Raw genomic sequence first — 21,564 nt, 5'->3', positions numbered from 1 at the left:
GGCTATCATGGTCCCCCTTGTGTCACCTCATTACTAGTCACAGTTCTCAGCTGGTATTTTAGTAGAGCGGTCATTACCAGGGTGTCACCCTCCTGTCCATGGTTTTCCTGTTCTTCCCCCAATTCTGGAGTCCTCCGTGTTCCTCTCTGTCCAGACCAGTGCTTCTGGGATGAAAGGAGCTAACGTGTATTGAGGACACCGTGCCAAGGGCTCTATGGATCCCCTCAGTTAATCTTCATAATGAGCCTTTGTGGTGGATTCCATCACTCTCTCCCCATTTCAGGAAACTGAGGCACAAAGAAATGAATGAAGAATCGCCTTAACGAAGTACAGATTTTCGGGTCCCCTCTCGGGGGATTCTGATTCAGTAGACCCTGGAGAAGCCCAGAGGGATGGATTTTTTAGCTACGCTCATGTGGGTCTCATGTCCGTGCTCCCAAAAGCACTGTTGAAAATGTGGGTCTAATAGAGAACAGACTGGTGGTTGCCAAGCGGGAGGGAGAGGGATGGACTGGGAGTTTGGGGTTGGCAGATGCAAACTATTACATGTAAAATGCATAAACAACAGGGTCCTAGTGTATAGTACAGGGAACTATATTCAATATCCTGTGATAAACCATAATGGAAAAGAATAATGTCTATATGTGTATAACTGACTCACCTTGCTGTACAGCAGAGATTGCACAACATTGTAAACCAACTATACTTCAATTTAAAAAAATTGAAAAAAAAAAGAAAAAGTGGATCTACATCACTGGTTTTCAAGGGAGGATGAGTTTGTGCCCTATGGCAATATTCACAAATGTTTGAAGACACTTTGGGTGGGTGGGAGAATGCTGCTGGCTTCTAGTGGGTGGAGGCCAGGGATGCTGCTAAACATCCTACAATGCACAGGCCAGTCCCCCAGCTAAGAATGATCCAGCCCCATACGTCAGTAGTGCTGAGGGTAAGAAACTCAGGTCCCAACAAAGTGCTCAGAGGCTGCCAAGTAGAGGGGAGGTGAAACTCTTGCTTTCCCTTTGGTTCCTGAGCTTTCAGAATGAGCCCTCAGATATTCTCACATTCTACATCATTATTCCCAATTTACAGATAAGGAAACTGAGGCTTAGAGAGGTGAAGTCATTTGCCCAAGGGCAGCAATTAGAAGGAGGCAGAGCCAGGACTTAAACCCAAGTCAGCTTGACTCCAGTGCCTGTTTCTTAACCCCACTGCTGACTGGGCCTTCTCCCTCATTACTTTTGTGACCTTGGACAAGGCCGATGTGGCAGAGAAAATAGAAACTCGAGAAAATAGAAACTCGGAGACGCTAAAAAAACATGCCCAAAGTCCCATTAGAGGATAATAACCATGGCCACGATTTGAAGTCAGTTTCCTCAAAACCTTCCTTGGGAGGTGATTGTGATTACAAGGAGACATCACAGATGGGAAGGCTCCGTGCAGCGGGAGGTATAACTCGCAGGACCCAGAGGCATCCTTATTCACAAAGCAGAGGAGGAGGGCACGGAGCATCTGAATTAAAAGCAGTTACTTTAGCTTCTTGGGAAATGGTGACTCACTAAAAGCAACCAGCTGTTTCCCATCAGATTCACTTTATAGCAAGAAGGCGAGATGCTTGATATATCCCATAATAGGATGTTTGGGGGTTGAAATGGGCTTCTTTCCTACATGAATGATTGATGACAATAAAAGCCTGGGGTATCCCCAGGAGCCTTTGAAATGCATCAGGATATCCATTCCCAGTAGTGGGGCCCAGATATTATTTCCCCAGTGTTTAAGACTCTTTGTGGGGTCGATACCAGGAAGACGTGCCTGTGGGTACCCAGGGTGGTGAGAGCTAAGGGCCTGGCCTCTTGACAGAGGGCTGGTGGGGCCACTCTTGGACCCTCTGTTCGGAGCAGGCATGGGTCTAAATGACCAGAAGGCCGTCCTTCTCCAGATCTGATGATCCTGACTTTGTCTCCTCCCCCATGTTAGTCTGACTCTTCCAGGGAAAGGACAGGTGATACTGACCACCCTTTATCACGCCCAGGCACTGCACCAAGCACTTGACATGGTTTCTCACTTCATCTCCATAGCAGCAACTCCATGAGGTAGGAGTTACTGTCCCATTTTACAGAAGAGGAAACTGAGACTTGGGAAGAATCAGTAATGTGTCCAGATCACACAATTACTGGTAGAGCAAGGACTTGAACCGGAGTCTATCCAAACCTACTATCAGGGGTAAGCTGTTGGTGAGCTAATGACTTTTCTCCCCAACATGTAAGCCCTTTCCTACAAGGTCAACTTGATGAGGGCAAGGGTTTTGTCTGTTTTGTTCCATCCCCATTGCTTAGAACAGGATCTGGCACGAAGCAGGTTTTCAATGCATATTTAGTAAATGGGTAATAAGAGCAAATATTACAGAGAACTTTCTATATGCCTGGCACTTATGCAAATTCACTAAAAGATGTGTATGATTGTCCCCACGTTGCAGATGAAGCAACTGAGGCCCAGAGTCAAAAACTGATGGGACCGTGTGGTCAGCCTGAGAGGTGGCCCTGAGACCTGAAAGTCCATGCCCTTAACCGACCCCTTCACATGCCATCTCTGAGGGCTCACATGGCTCCCAGAGCATCTGTACCCAACACATTTTTCTTTATTTTAAATCTGTTTTGAATAGGTAACACCTGCCATGGTAAGATTTCAAACAACATGGCTAACAGTAAATCACCAATGTCAGTGTCTCAGTGATGTTAACAGTGGTGGGCACTAGGGGAAGCGTAGATGGAAATTCTCTGTGACGTTGGCTTTGCAACTTTTCTATAAATCGAAAATTATTCCAAAATAAAAAGCTAATTTAAAAATTCAAACAATAGAAAATGGTGTGTTAGGTGGAAGATGATTGTCCTCCAACATTGACCCCCAGTCTCCCACATCCTCCAAGGACAACCACTGTGGCCCTTCTCTCATGTGTCCTTCTGAGGATGTTCTAAGGATGCTGGATGCCTAATAAGTGTTTGTAGGATTGAAATGAATAGGTTCACCTTCATTAAATTGCCTCTGTCATACAAGCTGGGATGAAATAATGACTTGAAATGGCTGATCCATCTTTGGGTGAAAAACTTGACATGTGATTGCAAATTTTCCTTCAGCCCTCAGTTCTCATTTGATTTCCAATGAGAACTGAAGAGTTTGGGCCCACTGCTGCTTGTCAAGGGACCATCAGAACTAAATCCTGTTGTGTCATTCCACATCCTGTCAGACACAGAGATGAGGCTGCCTTAAGGACCTCTAAGACTCTCCCAACCCAAAGGGCTGGAATTCAGTTTTACAACAGCTTTCCCAGGAGGTGGGAGATGCCCAGATGCTCTAGCATCAAACCACATTGAATTAGGTTGCACGAAAATTACAGGCATACCTCGTTTTATTGCACTTCCCAGATATTGTGTGTTTTTGTTTGTTTGTTTTTTGGCTGCACTGCGTGGCATGCGGGATCTTAGTTCCCGACCAGGGATTGAACCCACGCCCCCTGCAGTGGGAGCGTGGAGTCTTAACCACTGGACGGCCAGGGAAGTCCCCAGATATTGTGTTTTTTACAAATTGAAGATTTATGGCAACTCTGTGTCAAGTCTATCACGCCACCTTTCCAACAGCATTTGCTCACTTCACGTCTCAGTGTCACGTTTTGGTAATTCTCACATTTCAAACCCTCCACCAGCAAAAAGATTATGACTCAGTGAAGGCTCTGATGATGGTTAGCATTTTTTAGCAATCAAGTGTTTTTAAATTAAGGTGCGTATATTGTTGTGTGTTTTTTTAGACATAATGCTATCGCACACTTAATAGACTACATTAAAGTGCAAACCTAACTCTAATATGCCCTGGGAAACCAAAAAATTTGTGTGACTTGCTTTGTTGAGATACTTACTTTATTGCAGTGATCTGGAACTGAGCCCACAGTCTCTCCTACGCTTTTTCCCAATTTTCGATCTTTATGATTACCAAAGAAGAAAGCCTCAGTTTGGTGGTTTGTCTTTAACACCTCTCCAGTACTTGTTAACTTTTAGTACTTGCTAATCTACTTGGTTAAGAAAGAAAAATTAGGCCTTCAATCTGAGCCTTGAGCAGGCTACAATATTTAGCCAGAATTTGATAACACCACTTTGTTTCCATTGGACTTATGGTTATGGCTATTTTCTAATTATGCTAAGTGATGGTGACCTATTATTTATGGATGTGATAATGAAATTTCCTTTAAGGAGTTTATGTGAGTGAAAAAAAGTCCTTTAAGGAGTTTATGTGAGTGAAAAAAAGTCAACATAAAGAAATATCGAGATGGTATAGTTAGTGTTTAGCTCATGCTGCTGTAACAAAATACCATAGACTGGGTGGCTTAAATAACAGTTATTTCTCACAGTTCTGAAGGCTCGGAAGTCCAAGATCAAGGCACTGGCAGATCTGGTGTTTGATGAGGACCCTCTTCCTGGTTTGTAGACGGCTGTCTTCTTGTGTCCTCACATGGTGCAGAGCAGAGAGAGAGGAAGCAAGCTCTGGTGTCTCTTCTTATAATGGCACTAATCCCATTATGGAGCCCCACCCTCATGACCTCAGCTAACCCTAATTACCTCTCAAATGTTCCACCTCCAAATACTATCACATTAAGAGTTAGGATTTCTACATATGACTTTGGGAGGCGGGGTGGGGGTGGGGGAGCCACAAGCATTCAGTCCCTAACAGATAGTACATGATTGTGGTAAATTCTGTATAGTAATTGAGGTTTTGGAAACACTATTCTGTAGCAGCCTGGGCTTTGGAATCAGACAGACCTGGGTCTGTGCCACTCACTGGTTGAGTGACTTTGGCCAATCACTTATGTTCTCTCTGAGCCTCATCTTATTAACCTGTAAAGAGAGGGTGGTAATGAGTATACCTACCTGCCAAGGTATTTAGGAGCATGATGAGTTAGTGCTGGACTCCTAGTAATGCTTAATATGAGAGAGCTCTGGGTGTATGAAATTAGGAAGCAGAAGCAAAAGTGGGCATTGTCCAGGGGACCCTGGGCTTAACTTCCTACTGTGACCCATGGCTGGAAAAGACAAACCAGGGAAGACTTCTCTTTGGTCCCCAGAAATTTTCCTTCTCGCGCGTATTTGAATTACGAGTTTCTAGGAGATTGTCAGCCCTCATTTGCCAACCCCACCGCCTCTGCCCTGTACCCGGGTAGCTTTAAATTTTCAAGATAAATGATTAAACCTGCTGGCACATCCCAGTCATGTCCGGTGCTCAGCTCTTGTTTGCTGGTGCTGCTGTGCTCATGAGGCATGAATCTCCCTGGTGTGGCATTTGGGGATAAAAAGATGGATTTAGCTGCCTCATCCCCCAGAAGTGACTCAGCTGCTGGAAGCTGACTGACAGCAATGGCAGTTGGAGCCCTGGGGACTTCTGTGCCTTCGTGCTTCGTTCTCTCTACACAGCCATGCTTTGCTCTCTCTTAGAGCCTTGTTACAACTGTCTTCTCTAGTTGGCCTGAAACGCTTGTCTGTCTCCTTCCAGGATTTGTCCTCCTCTTGGACACCTTCATTGGCAGCTGTTGGATGTCTGCTTTTTAGCTGGAGAATGTTATCAAGGTTTCCATCATGCTAGTTCTATTACACAAGTTCAGACTGAAAAGAAACCGACCATGCATGATATTCACTTACTCACATCCTGTACCAGCATTTCTCAGAGTCTGCTCTGAAGACCTCCTGTATGAAGGTCCTTGGACACGACCCCCACCCCTCAACCCAGGTGTATCCTAATCCCTGGGGGTAGAGCTCCCCAGATAATCACCGCACCTGCAAACTCTTAAAAACAGCTACTCTCTATGTACCTAGTGCAATAAAATAGACTCAGTTTTCTCTATTGCTAAGGTGATGATGGTACTTCTTAAGTGGGGAGGTAGTTCTTAAATGAATAGAACTGATGACAACAAGGGCTTTGGAGTAGGACAGAGCTGGTTTTAAATCTTGGCCCCATCACTTACTCCTTTTCCTGAGCCTCAATCTGCTCATCTGTGAAATGGATGCTAACAGTATTTACCACCCAGGACTGTTTGGGGAATTAAATAAGGTGATTTGATCCTGGCATGTGATAAATGCTCAATAAATGTTAGCTAGTATCATTACTGGCTAAACCTGGTTTTTTTGTTTTTTTAACCTTTAAACTGGGGAAATGATAGCATCTACCATCTAGAGTAGGGGTGCAGGGGTTGGCAAACTTTTTCTGTAAAGGGCCAGATAGTAAATATTTGATGTTTTGTGGGCCAGTCTCTGTTACAGCTACTCATTCTGCTGTCATAGTTCAAAAGCACCCATAAATAATACATAAATGAACGAGCGTGGCCAATGTTCCGATAAAACTTTATCTACAGAATCAGGGAGGGGGCTGGCTTTGGCCCATGGCTGTAGCTGGCTAACTCCTCAGCTGGGGTGTTGTGAAGATTAAATGAGATAAGGCTTGTAATGAGCCTAGCACAGTGCCTGGCACAGAGCAGTGACTACGAGAAAGAATTCTAACGTGTTCCATATCTGATTTGAGGGCTAGGCTTTGCTCCTTTCTCCAGGGGAAGGAAAGCATCCATGAGCAAGACTTTTCAACAGAGGTATCAGCTCCATCCTCTGCCCCAAGTCAAAGCTAAACATTCATCTCAGCACCTGGAGCCTGGCAGTGCCACCGCCTCCATCCTCCCCCAAGGATGGAGGTAAAATGCCAATCCATGGGGTGTGATTAATTCTCTCTGTCCCACGCTTTGCCCCAGGGTATGTTGCCATTTTCAGCATGTGTCCCACGGAAATCAGGTTGCCCATCTAAACCATGATGTGTGAGAAATGAGGATACTTATATCTGCGGGGCGGTTAACTGCACGCATTCACATCCATAAATGCATTTAACCCTCACCTGAGGCTGTATTATGTGGTTAAGGCAGGCAGTTAAGGGGAGAGAGAGAGAGAGAGGGAGAGAGGGAGAGGGAGAGAGAGGCTAGATTTGAATTCTGCCTCTGCAACATTCTGGTTTTGTGATGTTGGCCAAGTCACTTTGCTTCTCTAAGCCTCAGCTACATCTTCTATAACATAGGGATTAAATGAGATGTTACATATAAAGCCTACAGCACAGTGTAGCACATGATAGCTGTTGAATCCCATTTTGCAAAGGAAGAATGTGATGCTAAGAGGTAAAAGGGCTCATTCAAGGTCATGCAGCTGGTGATTGGCCTCAGACCAAGAATCTCTAACTCTGACCCCCAGCTGTTTTTCACCACGTCCCATTGCCCCCGCCCACCGCATCCCACTCATCCCCACCACCCCCAGCTGCTTCCAGGGACTCTTGCTGCTTCCAGCCACAGCTGTGCTCCATGCACAGTGACTAAATCTCTTGGAGACAGTGACATGGCTGTCAGGGAGCTTGTACGCTTGTGACCATTCATCACTGTAGTGGATTAAATAGTGTCCTCCCAAAAGTCATATCCACCCAGAACCTCAGAATGTGACCTTATTTGGAAATAAGGTCTTTGCAGGGAGAATTAAGGTAAAGATTGAAATGAGATCATACTGAATTAGGGTGGGCCCTAAGTGCAATGAGACAGTAAAGGACAGAGGAGGATACACAGAGTCACTGGGAAGAAGGCTATGTGAAAACAGAGGCAGAGGTTGGAGTGATGCTGCCACAAGCCAAGGATTGCCAGGAGCCACCAGGATCTGGAAGAGGCAAGGAGGGAGCCTCCCCTAGAGCCTTTGGAGAAAACACAGACCTGCTTCTGGCCTCCAGAACTGTGAAAGAATGAATTCCTGCTGTCCTAAGCCACCCAGTTTGTGGTGATTTGTTGCGGCGCCCACAGAAAAGTAAGACACCACCTTCAACCCTAAGATGTGAATGGATAGGGGGGTATCAGACTCAGAATGCCTGTGTGAGGAAGGGGCAGCAATGACGGGGCAAAGAGCATGTGTTTTAGAGGCAGACCTTGGCTCAGCCCCTTCCCTTGCCAGCTTTGAGCTATTTCCCTTATTTACTAAGAAAGAGAACATCCTCGTCCTTCTGGCTTGTGGTGAGGATTAAAAGAGATGGCGTGGCACAGTGGGGTAATAACAAAGGTAATCGTAACCGTTCATCAAGAGTGACATGCCTTGGTTAATTCAATCCTCACAACAGCCCAGGGTGGAAGGAGTTAGCTGATGCAGGTGATGTGATGTAGACCTTGGAGTAAAGCAAGAACATTCCTTCCCTACATCTCCTTCTCTACCCATGAAGAGCAGTAGACTACTGCATCCTTCCAAACCCAGCCATTCACTCTGGAAATGTGACCTAAAGGCACCTCTTAGAGGCACGCGGAGATTGATCTCTGAGAATGCTCATCGCAGGGCTGCTTCTTCTAGTGGGGGAAACAGCAAACAACCTAAGTGTCTGGGATTTGGTGAAGTGATTCATGATACAGCCACAAATAGACACCACACAGCCTTTCACACTGCTGCTGGGGAAGAACATCCAAGGACGTGTGGAAATGCTCGTGAAATGTCATTAAGTGAAAAGAGCAGGTAATAAAATGGTGAGATCCTAACTTTATATTACAAAGACCAGACCTCCATGATGGTATATGTGTGTGTATAACATACGTATAAATATACAGCATCTTTTTTATTTTTTTAAATTTAACTTGGTCCTTTTTTTTTTTTTACTTATTTATTTACTTATTTATTTTTTTATTTATTTATGGCTGAGTTGGGTCTTTGTTGCTGTGCGTAGGCTTTCTCTAGTTGCGGCGAGCGGGGGCTACTCTTCGTTGTGGTGCACGAGCTTCTCACTGTGGTGGCTTCTCTTGTTGCGGAGCACAGGCTCTAGGCGCGCGGGCTTCCGTAGTTGTGGCACGCAGGCTCAGTAGTTGTGGCTCTCGGGCTCTAGAGCGCAGGCTCAGTAGTTGTGGTGCACGGGCTTAGTTGCTCCTCAGCATGTGGGATCTTCCCAGACCAGGGCTCGAACCCATGTCCCCTGCATTGGCAGGCTGATTCTTAACCACTGCGCCACCAGGGAAGCCCGATATATAACATCTAACTACTAACATCTTTGTGTATGTTTTTCCACTCTTTAAAAAAGTATAGATGTGTTTATATATAACATTATATATATAAAACACATGTATAAAACCATATATATTACCCTATATATGCACACTACCTATATAATATATATAATCACATAAATTACCATATGTGTGCACTAGAAGAATGTACACCAAGATGTTAGCGGCCATATATGAGGAATTATGTATATACATATATACGCATGCATATGTACTATTATGGTTTGAGTGTTTATGTCCCCCACGAATTCGTATGTTGGGGCCATAATCCCCAGTGTGGCTGATTTGGAGATGGGAAAATAACTGAAATTAAATGAGGTCATTAAGTGTGGGGCCCTGATCCCATAGGATTAGTGTCCTTATAAGAAGACACAACAGAGAGCTCTCTCTCTGCATGAACACAAAGAGTCCATGTGAGTACAGTGAGAAGGTGGCTGTCTACAAGCCATGAATAGAGCTCTCACCAGAAGCTGACCCTGCCAGACCTTGATCTGGGACTTCCAGCCTCCAGAACTGGGAGAAAATAAATGTCTGTAGTTTAAGCTGTTCAGCTTCTGTTGTTTTGTTATGATAGCCCTAGTGAACTAACATACATGTATATATACATACATACATACAGATATATTTATATATAGGCATATATATAGTGTCTTTCTGTATATATGGTAATATATATGGCTATATGTATGTGGTATATATATATGGTTATATATATAGTTTTTTAATATATGGTTTTACTTATATGACAATATATATAACTCTAATTATAAATATAAGATCAGAAGAATGTCCATCAAAATGTGGTTAGTTGTTCCCTCTGGGCAGTGGGGTTATAGGTGACTTTTTACTTTGTTCTCTTTTGCTTATCTGTATTATCTGAATTTTCTACAATAAACCCGTATTATTTCATATTACTATTACATTACTTAGTATTCCTATAATTATTAATGGTATTGCTAAAATAATTACTACAAACTTTTTTGTGCCTAAAGTTGGCGTCGGTCTTTGGCGACTGGGAGAGGGTGAAAAGGCCATGGTCAAAGGGACCAGAGGCTCAGAAGCCGGGACCAGGCAGGGCTGTCAAGGCCATATGTATAACCTTGAACAAGTTTTGGTGACCCCGCCTGAGCCTCCTCTTGCCTTGTAACAGGGTTCCCATGGAAACGTGCTTTCCAGTTTCCAAAGGGCTGGCTCACAAATACACACTTGCAGCACTGGCAGAGATCTGTGTGCCTTCTTGGGGTATGAAGGTTGCTGGGGCAAAGAGGAGGCTGTCCAGAGGGAATTCTTGAAAACCCATGCAGCCTTGGGGTCCTGATGCCTGTGTTTTGTGTCTCCTGCACAGATCAGCTAGACATCATCTCCATGGCAGAGACAACCATGAGGCCAGAGGAGATCGAGCTGGAGATGGTGAAAATCCAGCGTCTCCGGGAAGTCTTGGTCCGGCGGGAGTCTGAGCTCAGGTTTATGTGAGTGCTGGGGGAAGGGGCGGAGGAAAGGAAGGGGTGTGGAGGGGGAGGACACCAGAGAACCTGACATTTACTGTTTATTGCTGTGTGCCAGGCACCGGGATGAAGGTATTACATACATTCTCACAACCACCTAGAGACGTGGATATCTATGCCTCTATTTCTTAGTATATAACCATTAGTCAATATATGGCCCTATACAAGATGATTAAATTAGTGCCTGAGTCTTGCTTTCCTGTCTTTTTTCTATTTTTATGCTTCCAATTTTTATTTTTTGTATTCTCAAAGAGCACAGAACTTATATTTTGTTCCAAAACTATAATTAAGCTTCTTACACATTGTTTCTAACATTAAAAACATATCACTAGTGTTTACAATACACTCCCCATGTTTTAAAAGGAAGGGAGACAGAGTGTGAGTTCTTTAAAGTACTGAAGAGCTCCCTTCAGCCTGTGGGAGCTCAGGAGGGCCAAGGTTGCTTTTGTGACGATGGCTGTCACTCACTGCGCATTTACTGACCTTTGCATGGTGTGTGTGTATGTACATATTATCCCTGCACCTGGCACATGCACAGCAAGTGCTCAGTGACAAGATTAGCTAACACGTAAGCTCTAGCCCTGGGCCAGGCACTGCACTAAGCTCTTGACTTGTGACGTCACTAAATTTCCCCATGTTGCCCGTGAGTCCGACTGCTTAGAGACAAATGTCAACAGTAGACACTTGAATAAATCAAATTATCTAAAACATACAGAAGGATGTCAGTGCAGTCAGGACATATTTTGGGGGCTCAGTGACATACTTCAGGGGAGGGGCTGGCTTCTTGGCCCCCGGAAGTCTTGCTAGCAGCCTGCAGACAGAGGTGGATGATAATGAGGGCTCCCCCCAGGCCCTGCCTTTAGAGTATGTAGCCTTGCCTGGAGGTACACCACCTTGTCAATCTCAGAGACGCATGATGGACTCCAGGATGGCCAGGGTAGAGATCATAGCCCACTCAGACCTGGATAAACACCTCATCAGATGACGATCTGTAGCCTCCCGGGCTAACAGGCTGTGTGTGGACCATTGTTGAATTCAGTTTCCTGGCTCTTTCTCAGAGCCAGGCCCTCACCTCCCTGTAGGGCTGATGGTGCAGGTGGGTCCTATTCTTGCCTCCATTTTAGAGAAGAGGGAATTGGAGGTTAAGAAATTTACCCAAGGTTGCATTAGCTAATAAGTAGCCAAGGTAGGATGCAGTCTGACTCCAGAGTTTTTATTAAGTGAGTGAATAAGTGAAGGAAGGATGGAAAGAGGGAGGGAGGGAAGGAATGAAGGAAGGAGGGAAGCTCTGAATATATCTGCCAAGATAATGCCTTAAAGAGTATAAGCTCCTGAGGGCAGGGATCCTACGTCTCATCTTCACTGTTGGATTTTCCCAGCATCTTGAACACTGCCCGGCACTTATTAGGCCAATTAGTATTTGTTGAATGTGCAAAAATTGTTCTTTCACACTCCATCCTGACCCCAATAGTTTCCCTTCACACACACACACACACACACACACACACACACACACACACACACACACACACACACACACACACACACACACACACACACACACACACACACACACACACACACACACACACACACGAGACCCGTTGGAATAGGGTAAGAGGGAAATAGAATTTCAGACCGTACTAAGCATTTACAGGCTCAGGTGGGGAAGCTCGGAGTGACGGGAATGTGACAGCCCTTGACTGAAATAGTCCCAATGACTGTAGCTGTAATAACCAGGGTGAGATTGGTTTTGTCACGCCTGCTGGGAAGTAATCAAGTTAATACCCTCAGCTCCCGTGCAGACTGTATGAGTCAGATCATATTGCATGGCTGAGGGTGTCTTCTCACTTTACCGTCTCCTGCGATGTTGATTCTTTCGAGAATGGGTTTAAAGGCTGCTGTCCCAACACCCCCGACGTTCAGCATTATTCTTTCATGGGTTTCCATTTTCCTGGCCCCTCTCTCTTGCCCTCCCCCTGGGACTCACAGCTTCTGCTTGTTCTGCCTTCCCCTCAGCATGAACTCATAAGAGTGGGTTCAGGGTCATCCTGGCTCTCTTGCATCCTTGTCTGTGACCCTGGGCACATGACAGGCTTCAAAAGAACTGCTATTTACCACAGGCACTGTTATAATGCACACGTGCTATGTGTGTTATATGCATTTGCTCACTTATTTTAGCTTTTTGAATCCTCATAAGACCCCTGAAGGAGTGGTTCTATTCCTTCTATTTTATGGATAAGGAAACTGAAGTTAGAGAAGTGAAATAACATTTTCAAGGTCAACAGATAGTATGGGTGGAATTGGGACTTGAACCTGAGGTGTCTGCCTCAGAGGCAGAGCCCTGAACCCTAAGTTAGCCTGTTATTTATTCCCAGCAGAAGGATGCCTTTTCTCTTTGCCTTTTGCTCTTCTAGAATGCGAGGACAAACTCCCGGTTGGATGCCCACAATCCCACAATCCCACGTTGGGTTTGGTCTTGTTCCACGCCATCTTGAATTGAGTCGGGTGGAAACAGAAGTCATTCTATTGAGTCAGGCTTTGGACTTTTTCATACCCTTTCTCTGGAGAGAAGTGATTTATTTGAAGCCTAAAATGATGAGCTCCAACTTAGTCAAGGTTTTCAAGTTCACCTGCTGGGAATTTGACATAGAGCCTTATTCCTCTAAGGGTTCTCAGGGACCTCAAGAGTCAACATTTATAGAACCCTTAGCACAGATCTAGGCCTTGGCTAAGCCCTGTGCACACATTATCACGTAACCTACGAAAAATGCTTGCTAATGGAAGGATGAAGCAGGAGCGCCTCCAGCATACCTGCTATCCCTAAGGCTTACAAGGTCAGGTTCAGAGAAGGGCTATGAGTGACCCCGGTGGGCATGTGTCTCCAGCGCACACCCAATGCATCTGCTCTCAATGTCCTCCCTTCGCTTGTCCCCTAGTTTCCAAGTCGCTAACTGGTGTTTAGAGATCTCCCTCTTGAATCTGGCAGTTTTACGAGCTTCATTTGGATGAGTCAATAAACCCCTTAGTATCACGAAAACACCGCTTTAATTGGCGGCAAATGTCCAGGAGGTAAAACTTGAAGCCTCCTTTGTTCCATCCTCGATCCTCCGTGCCACCCACCTCCCAGTCCCTCCCGCTGCTGCCCCATCTCCATGCCTCTCGCCATCCTGGCCTGTGGAGGCTGTCAACAACCTCAGACTCATTTTCTCACCCTTAATTCCAGCACTGACTCACACCATTAGCTTTTCATAACCCCTCCTGCAGCTCCGCTGGCCTGCCTCAGCCCTCCACACCTTCTCTACAAGGCTGGTCCTGCTGTTTATCTGGGTTTCAGATAATTAAGTATTTTCGGAGGTGGGGGGCGGTTATCTTCATTTTACACCTGCTTGCAGGATTGTCATAAAGGGACAGTGGGCTCTGTCTCTCAGCTTGCTCTGGGCGGCAGCAGCTTGTAATTAATGAGTCAGAGCTGCAGCTGGCAGGGGAGATGGGCTTGTGAAGGACAGATTTCAGGAGCACAGTCCTTGAGTTCCAATATTTCCAGACTCTGGGCTTGGACCCAAGTAACATCATTTCATTAAGAAGGACCAAGTGCGGTGAAGCGGTCATGCCCTAGAACGTGGCAGAGGTTCAGGGTGTGGTGGTAGAGAGTACATGACTTGTAAACTTTTCAAATACTTGCTATGCTGGGCAGTGTTCGAAGTGTTTTACATGCATTGATCATTTAATCTTTACTGCAACTAGACATACAACATCCTCCCTCCCCATTTTATAGATGAGGAAACCAATGCACAGAGAGGTCAAGTGACTTGCCCCAGGTTGCCCAGGGTCTGTGAAACAGCAGATGATGATATAACCCTGGCATTCTGAGTCCAGAGTCCATGATCTCAGCCATGATGCTATAGGGTCTCTCAACTGGTTTTGAACCCCAGTTCTACTTCTTATCGACTCTGGGCCCTGGAGCAAATCTTTTGCCCTGTTGGGAATTCCCTGGTGGTCCAGTGGTTAGGACTCCAGGGTCTCACTGCTGAGGGCCCCAGTTCAATCCCTGGTCAGGGAACTAAAATTCCATAGGTCGTGCCGTGTGGCCAAAAAAAAAAGTTTCTTTAAGGGACTTCCCTGGCAGTCCAGTGGTTAAAACTCCACGCTCCCAATGCAGGGGCCCTGGGCTCGATCCCCGGTCAGGGAACTAGATCCCACATGCTGCAGCTGAGATCCAGTGCAGCCAAATAAATATTTTTAAAAAAAGAAAATCTTTTGCTCTGTTCCAGCCTCAGTTTTACAATGGGACATTGATATTTCCCTGGCAGCGCTGTCGCAAGGGATGGAAAGAGAGGACACGTGAAAGTGGGTGGCTCTTCCTAGGTAATAAGCACATCAAAATTCCCTTCCCTCCTTTAACTGTTAATAACGTGCTTTGAGGGAGAAGAGAGGAACAGGGCTGCTTCGTTATCTCCAGAGAAGACCGAGAAAACACCCCTCTCCCCGAGAAGCTGGGGAGTGGCTCTCACCCATCAAGTCCAACTCTATTCTGGGGCCCTGACTTTATTATGGTTGTTGTTATTTAAAAAAAATTTTATACACCTGCATTCTTTATCCCTTTAATGAGCTGATAATTCTGAAGCCTGTTAGGAAAAGCTTCAAGCCAAGGGCGAAATGAAGCATGTGCATTTATGTAACTTGACACTTCTCAGCCACGTTTGGCAGTTTCGAGACACTTTGGATGCGCTCTGGGTTTTAAATACCATCTCCTAAGAGCAGGTCAGCATTGTCAGAGCCACTGTACATATCAGGTGGGAAGAAATGTCTTTAATTGCAAAAGATCTAAAAAGCAATTTGTCTTGGACAAAATATACGAGAATTTGAGGAGTTGGGGAAGAAAGGGAGGAAGGAGACCTCGAGGGAAGAGGAAAGGGATGGAGAGGCTAGAGAGGATGGGGAATGTCCCAGGTGAGACCTCTGAATGGAAGGACCCCCCTGAATTTCTAAGTGTTTGGGGAAATAGGGATGAGGTTGGGGATCTGGGCTGATCAAATGGAGAAAAAATATCCCCCAGTGGATGGGCTTCTGCTGTTCCAAGTTGCTTCTCGAAGTCAGAACAAGCTTCAGGAAAGGAAATTCTTCTCTCAGGGAGCTCTGGCTGTCTTACCATAAAGGATTTCATGTTCTTGGCTGTAAGGATCTCCTCTGGGCCCTGGTGAGCTGGGAAAGGGATCACTGTATTAGACTCTTATGATGGTTACTTTTATGTGTCAATCTGACTGAGCTATGGGGTGCGCAGATATTTGTTTAAACATTTTTTTGGGTGTGTCTGTGAGGGTGTTTCTGGAATAGATTAACATTTGAATCAGTAGACTGAACAAAGCAGATTGCCCTCCCCAGTGTGGGTGGACCTCATCCAATCTGTTGAAGACCTGAATAGAACAAAAAGGCTGAGTAAGAGGGAACTTTGCCTGCATGACTGCATGAGCTGGGGCATCGATCTTTTCCTGTCTTTGGACTTGAACTGAAAAATCAACTCCTTTTGGGTCTTGGGCTTGGAGACTATAGATCGTGGGACTTAGCCTCTATAATCCTGTGAATCCTTATAAGAAGTTTATATCTATCTATCTACCTATCTATCTATCTACCTATCTATCTGTCTATCTCTACATATCTATATATCTCTATCCAACAGTTTCTCTCCTGGGTATACCCTAGAGCTGCTCTGTATAGTTGGGTATGCACTAGCCCCATGTGACTATTTCAATTTAAGTTAATTAAAATTAAATAAAACCTAAAATGCAGTCCTTCAGTAGTCCTAGCCACATTACAGGTGCTCTTTAGTCAGTTATGGCTAATGGCTATCCCACTGGAAAGCATACATTTTTGTAGAACATTTCCATCATCACAGAAGAAACTCCCACACATGAATGACAGGAGGCATATTCCAGAACATTCATATCAGTCTGTTCCCACCTTTTCATCTTCATCCATTGTCCCCCTGCAGCCCCCATCCCTGCTTTCCACGGGCCTCTTTTCAGTCCCTCCCCCTCCAAGGGAGCCTTTTTGTCGGGGCTGTTCCCTCTACCTGGATGCCCCCCTCCCACCTGGTTAACTCTCCCCCTCCCCCCAGGGCTCAGATCCAGGGATACTTCCGAGGGGAAGCCTTCCCAGCACTTCCCAGGCTGTGTCCCATCCTATCACCATAACCAAGATCCTTTGGGTCTTCTAAGGAGAAGCCTTTCCTCCGTTTATAAATCTGTGTTCATCAGTTTGAGTACGTGTTCCCCATCTCTCTTCTGCTCGACGCTGGCCCTGATGAGGACACAGGCTGAGCTGTTTTCACTCTCAGCAATGTCGTTAGCACCCAACACATGGCCAATGTGAGTAGGTGCTCTGTGACTATTTACCTAATAAATGAGCAAGAGCTTGACTTCCCTTCTTTTTTTAGTGCCTGACTCATTTGAAGTGGGTCAGTCCATAGTATTCCTACAGAGTGGTTGTGTGACATAGCAGCTTGCAGTGTAGACACTTTACGAAGTGTATGGGTTTCCTGTGGCTGCTTTAACAAATTAGACAAAGTTGGTGACTTAACATACAGGGACTTCCCTGGTGGTCCAGCAGTTAGGGCTCTGTACTTTCACAGCCAAGGGCCCGGGTTCAATCCCTGGTCGGGGAATTAAAACCCTGCAAGCTGCGCGGCGTGGCCAACAAAAACCAAAAAACAAACAAACAAAAAAAACCCACACACTTATTCTCTTGTCGTTCTGGAGACCAGAAGTCTGAAATGGGGTTCACTGGGCTGCCATCAAAGTGTCGGCAGTGCTAAGCTCCTTCTGGAGGCTACAGGGGAGGATACTTTTCCGAGGCCTTTCCAGCTTCTAGAGCCTTGTTTCTCATGTTCCCTGCTGGTGGTCCCTTCCTCCATCTTCAAAGACCACAGAGTGGGATCATCCAATCTCTGCTGGCATCAGCCCACCTGTATAACCCAAGATAATCTCCCCATCCCAAGAGCCTTACTTGAATCACACCTGCAAAATCCCATTTGCCATATAGGGTAACATATTCACAGGTTCCAGGGATTAGGATGGGCATATGGAGGGACATTATTCAGCCGATCACGTTAACTGACTACGGCAATTCATTTAAGGGCTAAGCGCAGAGCTGGACTCCCAGTGTGGCAGTGACGGTGACAGGGATGGCCGTGGTGAGGCCGAGCGGAGGGAAAGGCAACATACACTATATGGAGAACCTGCATTGCTCCATCTGATGCTGAGTCTTCATCATTCTTTGAAATCTCCCAAGGAAAAAAAAGCATCTTACGAGACAGAGAGAGAGCATGCTCAGTAATGCATGCACAGTGCCCTGATAATTAAGGGTTTTCCCCTCTCTTTGCTTGTCTCTGGGAAACTGCTGATTTGAGTGGCAGCTGGGGTTGGGAGTTGCTTGTCCGTATCACTTGATCTCAATTGAGGACTCAGTTCTTTGCTCTGCACTTAGCCCAGAATCAGATAATGCTTGGCTGGGCCTCATTTCTCTTCAAATAAGAACCAGGCCTCTCTTGATATTTCCAGGACAGGCTGCTCAAAGAGAAATGGGAGGGGGAAAAATACAAACAACTTAACAGATTTGCCTTCGTGTTTTGGGTCTACACAGCACAGCCACTCATTAAGACAGTATCCGGATTTACATCTTTGACTTCGTTTAATTGGCTGCTAGTCATTGATCAGTTACACAGATCTTTGCTCCTGGAATTCTGGCCCACTCTTGGTCCTTTTGTCCTCTAAACTCCTCAGAGGTTTCAAATGAGATTAGGTCAATCCAAGACATTCCTGGTTTGGGTTCTGCCACAGGAAGGGCAGCCTGTTTTTTTCATTACTAAATGACCTGGTCTTTGACAGAGTTGCTTTCTGATGAAAAGAGAGGCCTATAACTTTCTCCAGATTATATTACACCTACCTTTGAATTCTAGCTCTGCCATTTGTAGGCTGTGCAATCTCGAACAGATACCTTAACCTCTACGAGACTCAGCTGCCTCATCTGTCAAATGGGATGCAGCCAATATTTCCCAGGGTGGTTTTGAGGAGTAAAAGTGATCATGTTTATTAAGTGCCCGCCCCCATAGTGCCTGCCACAATATAAGTGCTCATTAAATGTTACTTTCCTTTCCTTCAGGAAGAAATTGAGTTTGGAAATGAACAGATGCTTGGTAAGAGCAGACATTGGAACCATGTTCTTGGTTTTTAGTAGTAGGTTACTTATTTTGAAGAGGAGGTACAGGAGAAGGGAGGAGATTGGAGGGGCGAGTGAAGGTCTCTTCCATGACATGGAGGTACATACAGACCAGAGAGGAAGTGACTCGGGGGCACCTGAAATTTGTCTTGAAACATCTGAAGGACTGTCATGTGGAAGAAGGAGTTGTTTTCTTCTTTGTGGAACTAGAACCACAAATGCTGCAGTGAATCCAGTTACCATCCCAGCATGAAAAAGGCCTTTCCACATATTTGGAGCTCTAAAAGTTGGAACCTTGGGAGGTAATGGGTTTCCATACCTGGAGATATCCAAGCATTTATTTATTTCTTCCTTCATTCAGCAAGCACATGCAATAAGTAATACAGATGAGGACTTGCCCTAATGGAGTCCAGGGGAGGAGACAAAATCTGGATGTCTCCAGAGTGAGAGATGGAAGCTTCAGGTGGGTGGTGGGGTAGGGTAGCAGGTGCTGAGGTGCTATCTATGGTCAATTCTCAGTGTTGTCATTATTAGTAATTTATCTAACGACTCTCGAGCACATACATGTGCCAGGCACAATGCTAGAGTTTTTATGTAGATCACCTGGTTTCATCTTCATAGCAACCTGATGAGGCAGGTTTTAATAATACGAGCCACATTTTACAAACGAGGAGACTGAGTTTTGCAGAAGTTAAGCGGCTTGCCCAAGATCACCCAGCTAAGATTGAGCAGGGTTGGGATTCTAGCTCTGCAGCCTGACCCCAGAGCCCCGCTCTGCTGTGTTCACGCAGTGCCAGCGGCTGCCTCCCAGCCCACTGCCCCTCCTTAGAGAACCAGCCCCACATGAGGGGGTTTCCGGCCTCTCCCTGCCCCCCTCCTCCAGGCCAGAGCTCACTGGTCCACATTGGCTTAGCTTGGGCCAATCAGAGTCTCTCTCCTGGGATACAGAGAGACTGGGCCAGTTAGGTGATGGGAGATTTGCAAACCAAAGACTGGGGGTGAGCAGAGAAAGCCATACTTCAGTGGGAAGGACAGCACAACTGCCTTAAGAGCAGCAAACAAGGGAGACTGGGGCCCCCCAAAGCAGAAAATGAACTTGGCCATGACATTCCCATTCCAGTCCTCAAGCTGCCCCGCTGAAATGGGACTGTAGTAAGATGCCACATCTTCTTATACTCTCCAGACCCTTGGAGAAATACCTCCCACCCATGTTGCCACAGCCTGGAGAAAACCAAAATCCATGGCGATGATGTCTGTGAATATCCAGCGGGTTCCTCTCTGCCCCTAGGCTTGGTTTCCTGGGTCCTGTACCCCCATCTGTGTGGATATGAAACTCAGATGCTTCACCACTTTCCATAACAACAAAACAAAACAAAGCCCTATGCTACTCCCGTTGGAGGAGTTTTAGAACTAAGGATCACGAAAGGGGTTGCACTGAGCTCTTCACAGCAAACAATTTCAAAATCCACATTTGACATTCCTGGCTGATAAGGTCCTTTTCACCACCCTGTGCAAGGCAGTTCTTTTTCTTGGCCCAGTCTCACCACCCTCCTTGTTCTTCTCCTTTGTCTCAGCTCCCTCCATTCCAAGTAAGACAAATTCCTCTCCCTGTCCTTGCAGAGCTGTTTCACCTTCTTCCAAGAAGCCATGGCACCAAAAGATGCTTGGGTTCATGAGAACACGACCCCAGGTGTTTGTCAAGCTATGATTCGCAGCAAAATTTCCTCCCCAAGGGAATTTGGGTACCAGCTATTAAGGTGTTAGCATTTCCCCAATTTCTTACACCTTTACTAAGCTATCTTTATTTCTATTCTTTCTAGTCTGTGCTGGAACGTTCTATTGAAAACTTAGCTATGCTGAGAACTCTACTTCCCAGAATCCCTTTCCCTACATTGTTCCAAGTAAAAGGTGGGAGATTCTGGGAGGCAGAAAGGAAGCAGCAGTGTTGACCTTTTAAGGGCCACCATGGTTAGACCATGGAGGTAACCAGGTACAGAAGTTCCTGCTCAGCCTCACTCTCTGCTGCTTCCGGTCCGTCTTGTCTTCCTGATCAACGGTGGCCCCATGTCTTCTAGACACTGGGCAGACAAGGCAACAGCCTTGCATGGACCCGTCCACTTGGCCCCCCTGCTGCCCCACCTTGCCAGCTACATGTGCCTGACTTCTCAGGTGGGCTGGCTGGTGTCTCCTTTGGTCCTCACCTCCCCTTCCCTGACCTCCACCTCCCCTTCCCTGACCTCCACCTCCCCAGCTCCTCCCACGATTGTGACAGGTCTAATTCCTATAGTGCATCCCTTGCCCTGTAACTCACGCTGGTTCTGCTTCCCTTTCTGAGCCCTGATACACATGAATATACACATCAAAATACGCATCAAGAGCCTTTACAGAAGCCACCAGTGGCTGGAGCTAGTGAAACTTGTCCATCTTGCCCTTGGCTGGCAATTCCCCCCAAATCACTGGTTCAACCTTGACTCACCCAGAGTCAAGGAATCACAATGGAATCACCTGGAGAGCTTTAGAGAAAATGCTGCTTCCTGGGTCTCACTACCAGATTCTGACTTAATTGGTCCAGGGTGTGGCCTGGCCATTGAGAGTTTTAAAAGCAGTTTGGGTGATTCTCCCCTGACCTACCACTGCACAGATGTCCCCTCACCTCTTTCCTGGATGAAATAGAAGAACCCGGATGTCTGTCAGCTGCTTGAAGATGACTCACCTTGCTTTCTTTCCACAATTTTTACTTGATGAAAATGGGCC

General features: G+C 46.0%; 1 protein-coding gene across 7 annotated transcripts in view; it reads left to right on the top strand.

Moving 5' to 3' along the window:
- The window catches only part of BMERB1 (bMERB domain containing 1), a 192,539-nt gene that overhangs the window by 97,727 nt on the left and 73,248 nt on the right, over positions 1-21,564 (top strand). For all 7 annotated transcript variants that reach the window (XM_060284427.1, XM_060284425.1, XM_060284424.1 and 4 more), the window contains one exon: positions 10,434-10,557. In XM_060284427.1, coding sequence (XP_060140410.1) covers positions 10,434-10,557 — 124 coding nt within the window. The remainder of the gene's footprint in view (positions 1-10,433; positions 10,558-21,564) is intronic.

Source organism: Globicephala melas, chromosome 15 (genome assembly GCF_963455315.2).
Source record: "Globicephala melas chromosome 15, mGloMel1.2, whole genome shotgun sequence".
Lineage (NCBI taxonomy): Eukaryota > Metazoa > Chordata > Mammalia > Artiodactyla > Delphinidae > Globicephala > Globicephala melas.
The sequence above is the reverse complement of the archived record's forward strand: the minus strand, read 5'-3'. Positions and strand labels throughout refer to the sequence as shown.